Source organism: Sus scrofa, chromosome 4, assembly GCF_000003025.6.
Source record: "Sus scrofa isolate TJ Tabasco breed Duroc chromosome 4, Sscrofa11.1, whole genome shotgun sequence".
In the NCBI taxonomy this organism is placed as follows: Eukaryota; Metazoa; Chordata; class Mammalia; order Artiodactyla; family Suidae; genus Sus; species Sus scrofa.
In genome coordinates this window covers 107115109-107121819 of record NC_010446.5, presented here as the reverse complement: position 1 = coordinate 107121819, position 6711 = coordinate 107115109, and the positions used below count along the sequence as shown (strand labels likewise).

General features: G+C 46.4%; 1 protein-coding gene across 3 annotated transcripts in view; it reads left to right on the top strand.

Annotated features, from left to right (window-relative positions):
* MAGI3 (membrane associated guanylate kinase, WW and PDZ domain containing 3) overlaps positions 1777–6711 on the top strand; it is a 239427-nt gene continuing 234492 nt past the window's right edge. The window contains exon 1 of one of the 3 annotated variants that reach the window (XM_001925127.7): positions 1777–2647. In XM_001925127.7, the coding sequence (XP_001925162.4) occupies positions 2332–2647 (316 nt within the window). In that variant the 5' untranslated portion in view covers positions 1777–2331. The remainder of the gene's footprint in view (positions 2648–6711) is intronic. The other 2 variants (XM_005655429.3, XM_021090716.1) reach the window with 2 other exon arrangements.

The window sequence follows — 6711 nt, the reverse complement described above, 5'->3', positions numbered from 1 at the left end:
GACTGATAAGGACTGTTTCAAAAGGCTCTCTTGCCCTCTGGCTTCTCTTGGATTTGGCTCTTGGGATGCACCAGCAGGAGGATGGAGGAGGGAGGAGAGTGAGAGAGAAATCCCCCAGCTTTGTCCTTGGGTGATTACTTAGGCTGACTGCATCCCTTGACTGAAGGTCACAGGCTCCTATCATGTGGCCCTTTCTGTGCTGGGCTTTGGTAACTTCCCTTTGCTTTCACAGATCTAGAAGCTCATAGCCCCAGGGTTCCACACTTCCCTTGTGGTTTCCCACACCCTGTCCGTATTGGGTAAGTACCTTTTGTTTCCTGCCTAGGCCCTGACTGATACAATGGTGTTAAAAAAAAATCACTGCAGCTTTTGAAGCGTGGGCCAGTCTATCTGAGATGTGGTGAGATTCTGTGGAGCTATTCACAGTTTAAATAAGGGCTTTCCCCAACCATTAAAGAGAGATGAGACTACATAAATGTCATACTGCAAAAGTGAAAGTATCATAGCTCAGAGAAAACACTTTCCACCTGAGGACAAGATGTCAGAGAAGGCTACTTGGAAGAGATGGCATTTGGGCTGAGGATGGATAGGATTTTTACAAATACAAAGACAGGGGAGAGTTGTGAGTCAAGCTGGGGAGGAGAGAAAGCTCAAGAAGAATTCCTGAAAAATTAGTGCTGGAAGGGATCTAAGATGTCCTTTATTCACTGTTGTCCCTCCACCTTCTTTTCAGGCGAGTAAACTTGAAACTGTCATTTGGCCAAGGTCAAACAGCAAGTAAGAAGCATGCCAGGACTCCAACCCAGCTCTGCTAGCTACTAGGCTGGTTCCTAACCCATCTTCTGCCTCCACCCCACCCTACCTCACCTCAAGCAGTCTGCTTACTCGTCAGTCTCTCCTATTAGGCTATGACCTCCTTGAGGGCAGGATCTGTCTTCCTTATCCTTGAATCTCAGAAGATAGCACAATTTCTGACATAAAGTCCACTTCTTCCTCAGCTAGCAAGTGGTAAGGCGTACCCACCCTTTGCCAGGCGCTATACTGATATTTTACATGCACAACAACATGGAGGGTGCTATAGCTCAGAGAGGTTTAATTTGCCCGAGGTCACACAGCAATATGTAGGATTCTACCTTCCATCAACCGGGACTCCAGAGTCCTTGCCTCTACGGGTGTGTAGTAACTTATGCTGCATGGATGAACGAACGAGAAACATCGACTCATTCTAAGAGGGTGGCTGTAACCGGTCACCCCGAGGCCCTACCACCCCTGGCCTCAGACTCAGCACGTCGTCTCCCCAGCGAAGTACACCCGCTAGCCTCTGCGCCCCGGGCTGAATCCCAGACTCCGCCCCCGACTCCGCCCGGCTCTGCTGCCACGCCCACACCTCGGGGAGTTAGGTTCTTCCTATCCAAGGGTTCGCCCAGTTCCAGCGGCTGCACGGCTGCACGTCGGGCCTCTTTCGATCCTGCGGACAGCAGCTGGTCCCACTCCCCTGCCCCTCCCTTTGCCCTCTCTCACTCTTCAAACTTCTTTTTTCCACCCTCTTTAAACTTCAGTCATCCTAGTGCCCGCCTCCTCCACTCCCACCAGCCAATCGGTAGTTCTCTCTCGTCAGTGGTCCGCCCCCTGCCCACCGGGGACCAATCCCCGGTAAGGGAGTCGAGTGCTGGGGCTCGTTCCCAAGCGCCTGGTCAGTGACGGCAGCGCGCCGGGCGCCGCGCGGCGGGAGGGGGCGGGGCTCTGGATGAGGGATGGGCGAGGGCGGGGGGAAGGGAAGAGGGAGGAGGAGGTTGCGGCGGGTTTGAAAGCGGCAGTTTCCTGGCAGCTCGGGCAGGCGTTGGTCTCCGCGCTCCAGCTCCGCAGCGGCCACGATCGATCCTGCGACGGGTCTACGCGCGCTTCTGCGCGCCCCCGACGGATTTTTTCCTTTCCGGCTCTTCCCTCTTCACCTCCCCGCCCCCTGCTTCAGCCTTTCCCGCCGCTCCGGCGCGGAGCCCGGGGGCCAGCCGTCGGCTGTGACCCCGCCCGAAACCCCTCTGGAGCCGCCCGGGGACAATCCCCTTCTCCTTTCTTCAGCCTAACCCAGGGTGGTCCTCGCGGATTCCGGCCAGCCCCAGGGAGCGTCACCGGGAGGGCGTCCGAGGGGCGTCTCGGAGCTTGGAGCGGCCCGGCCCCCAGTGGGCTGTGGTCGGTGGGGGGGGTGCCGGAGCGGTGAGGCCCCCCTCGCCGGGTTGCGCGGGCCGCCCGGGGTCTCCAGGCTGAGAGGGGGCGGGAGCGGCACCCCTGCCGCCTGCGCGGGGTCCTCCCCATGGTGCAGCGGGGTTCGGGATGTCGAAGACACTGAAGAAGAAGAAGCACTGGCTCAGCAAGGTGCAGGAGTGCGCGGTGTCCTGGGCCGGGCCCCCGGGCGACTTGGGCTCCGAGATCCGGGGAGGCGCGGAGCGCGGCGAGTTCCCCTACCTGGGGCGGCTCCGCGAGGAGCCCGGTGGGGGCACCTGCTGCGTTGTCTCGGGCAAGGCGCCCAGCCCGGGGGATGTGCTGCTGGAGGTGAACGGGACGCCTGTCAGCGGGCTTACCAACCGGGATACCCTGGCTGTCATCCGCCACTTCCGAGAGCCCATCCGTCTCAAGACTGTGAAGCCAGGTACGCTGGCCCTGCCTTTATGTCTCGGGGGTGGGGGGAGCCCGGTGTGGGTGTCTGGGGAGTAGCCGCCCCACACCCGCTAGTCGTCCAGGGTAGTCTTAGACCTGGGTGTGCAGAACTCCCTGTCGAAGGGGAGGGGTGGCGGTGGGTGATTCCCATTTTGCTGGTAGGAAAACTGAGCTATGGCTCGCCCGGGCTGTCATGGGATGGCCACCAGGAGCTGGGTTTCCTTAATTTGTAGCTCCGTCTCCCACCGCAGTTTTTGCTTGGAGGAAAACCCAGCCTTTTTCTGCTCTCCTTTGTGGAAAAGGTCCTCACGATTGTAATATTTTCTTTGGAACAATCGTCCGCATTTTCAGATAGGGAAAAAGATCTTTACTATTGAGGCACTGGGTGCCAAGGTTACCACCTAGTGTACCTGAAAGGGCTTAGCTGCTTCAGTGTTTCTTGCACACTAGCAACACCTCGGAGCTGACAGCCTAACTCTTGTCAGCCCAGGTGGTTCAGGTGTCTGGGTGCCGATGGTGTACAGTATGCGATTTGTGCCAGAATGGTGTGTTCTTGCAGGAAGCTGTTAATAGTCTAGGTTTCCAAGGAAGACCTAGGTGCCTCTTGGAGTAAAATCTCTTGTAAATCTTTGGTTTTACAGAATTTTGTTGAAGTGGTGGGTTTCAAAGGCCCCCGTTGCCCTGGTGTCTTTTAAAATCTGCTGCAAAGCTCGTTACGTTTATGGCATACTTGCCAGTTTCAAAGCATTGATCAGACTGCGTACAGTGAAATCTGATAGGAGGTAATAGCTCCCTTGTATTTGTTGTCAACAGCATCGCTTCGTTTCAGCGTTGGTAGAATGGGGTTCAGTTGCATGAGATGTTTGTAGGGAAGAGAATTATGGCTACAGCGTTATTAGATATCAGACTACTTTTGCTGAATGTGCTCTACTGGATATACGGTGCATCAAAACATAATGGGCTGCTTAATTATGACTTGGGCTAGAACAATTAGTCCACACCTTCACTGCAAGATGCTAGAAAATTCTGGAGAGAAATCTAACATGTTATCTCCCTCACATTTTTTTTTTTCCTCCTTTCTCAGCTCACTTTGGAAATCTCTTTAATAGTCTAGGCTTGATGGGAACATGATGGGTTTTGATGCAATGTCCATCTGTGTGTATTGTGGACGTGTACACGCACACACTCATATGTCCCTGCAATCTTATATTAAGATTTTCTTCATATGGTCGATTCCATCCCATTCATTTTAAGCTTACGAGTTTAAGTGAGGTTGTCTTTTTGTTAACTTAAAAAACTTTGGTAGACTTTGAACATCATTTTCTGTATGTTTTTTTGAATTCAAAAATTCTTTTTTAAGTCAAACTTTTAGAGCCATATGTGAAGAGTAGAGGAAAGCTTCTGGGACTGTAATTTAGCCAGTCATGCACTCTCTGTAATATTCAAAATACTATAAACCAGCACTTACTGATCTAAGGGCAATTTAGTTCAAATCCCATGAGTCAGGGAATAATGAGAACATTTGCATCATTGCTTTGTGTCTTGTTTTGATGCATTGGAGGCATAATTAGAGGCATATATGAGAGTATGTATAACTTATTTTCAAAAACTTTAAAAATTGATAGACTAAGGAGAAAGCGATATATTCTCAGGTTACTGTGATTCTTTTAGAAGACTGGAGAAATGTGTCTTTCATTGATATTAGTCTGGTCTGTATGTTAGACATTTTCTCAATCTTTCTAGAAAACTTAAGAAAATAATTCAAGGTTTAGAGTTTATTCTGCGACGTTAATTAACTGTTAAAAAAAATCATATGTCCCAGAATGTAGATAACATTTTTATAGTAATAAAAATTTTCCCTCTTGCATACTGTCCTATTTTAAATGTTAGCCAAAATAAAGCGTACTGGGTATAGCACATTTTGTAATTATCAAGAATAAACGTTCTGAAAACTACACCTATTTTTTAAATATGCATTCTGCTTCAGCAATTTCTAAGGGATACTGCTGTATGTCATCTGAATTAATATTCTTGTTTCTAAGCAAGTTGTTAATCTCTTAAAAAAACAGTATTCTTTGTTTCTTAATAGCCTCATGTTAGGCATTGTATTAAATTGCTATCTTTTGTTTCTCATTTTTTAATACATTGCTTTCTTAAATGGCTTTATATAAACAACATTTGCCATAAAATAGCAAGATTTTTGCCAGTTAAGCACATGACTTTGAAAATTAGAAAGTAAGAACTCGAAGTGGTTATTTGTAAAACTGAGTGTGTTTTAAAACAGCATATGTATTATCTCCAGAGATGACAAAGATTCTGTACTGTTGGGATTAAATTTGAAAAAAGTATGAACACGCAGAGTAAGGGAATTTAAAAAGGAACTTGAGCTGAAAATTGGGGTTCCCCTTCCCTTTTATCTAAGTTTTGTGAGAGAAATGGATTTTTTCAATTTAATATGGTGTGGTTGAGTGTACTTAGCACTCTGTCTCTTGTCTTGATTAATAAATTTTTATTAAACTAAATGTGCATATATATATATGATGGCATTTAGAAACTAGCACCGTGTAAATTCAGCCCTTCCTGGAAGGTGGGGAATGATCTCATACTGTATTCTGACAAAGTCCATGGTGGAAGGATGAGCAGGACGTAGGATGTGACCTGGCGTAGCACTGTTTCTTTCTTAATTTCCCCTTTCATCTAGGAGATGTTACAGGGAGCTCAGCCAGAGCCAGTGCCATCATCCAGTTCATTTAGTGAGGGTTCTTTCTGGCAGTGACTGTCTTTAGCTTTGACTTAAGGGCTTATTGATGCATTTTCTTTTGTTCTAATCTTTAATGGAGATTTGAAAGTAACTCTTTAACGTAAGTTTCCTAATCTGAATCTTTTGTGAGAGAATTAGGAATTTCCTACTGAATTCTTCTTGTTAGTGTAATACTTAGTTCTTTTCTGCGCCACCAAATTCTTGGCCCTGCTAGTCACCTGTTTCTTAACTCCAACCTTGACATTTGGCTTTCTGCAAGGAGAAAAGTTTTCACTTGAATTTGAACTTTGTCTTTTCCCTGTAGTAAAGGAAGTTGAACTTTGGCCCTCTGGTGGAATCGTTTCATGATAATAGTCCCGGGACTAGGATTAGTTTCTTTGATTTTTACTTAAGGGTATATTTTTAAACAATTTCTGTCGTGATTAATGATAGAAATAGTTAATTTTGTTGAAAATTCCCCAAACTATGATTGTGCAGAGTTGTATGGAATATTTGCTTCATAAACCTTAAACACGTGTTTCAGTGGTTGTAAATTATGTGGGCTTTATTCCAAAGATCAAGTATTGATGCAGTAAGTACATGAAATCATTGTCTGCGCCATCATCATGCACGCAGTGCATTCAACTACTCCGTCTGATACTGAATCTAGAGATGAAAATCAGAAGGAACAGGGTTTCAGGGTGTTTAAGCAAAAGCTAATTTGAAACAGATCTTGTTTAAAGCTCATTAAATGTAGGTAAGAGTCTTTGCCACTGACCCTTTGAGACATCTAGTTTATAAGGGAATTTTATTCAAATGAGCACGTTCCTAGAAGTACTTTTCCCACTGGTGAAGAAGTTCCTAAATGCTTTTAAGTAAGGATGTTTATTTCATGTCAATAACGAAGACTTCTACCCCTTTCTTCTTACCTTTTGCATCTTCTTGTTAGTTCTTTGGTTCAGCGGGTAGTGTGGGACCTGGGCTGAGTTTTGTTGAGGTGGTTGTTAACATTTAAAGAAGGGAAAGGTGAGAGAAATTAGAGTTAATTGCTAGCCTCCCAGGTTTGCAATACAAAAAAAATTTCCTGTTACCTTTTCTTTAAAGAAACTAGAGACTGAATGAGGCAGCCCCTTTGTTGGGGAAGATGGCCTCAAATTTTGAAAAATCTTAAATTTTAGACTTTGCTCCTTTTTCAAAATTTGGTTACAGTTTTTGGGTCCTTACGTCGATTTGAATAACTCAAGGTTTGGTTCTGGATACTGTTCATTGGCACCTTCAGTTCATCTGACTCTTGGCCTTATACCACAAAGGCAGGA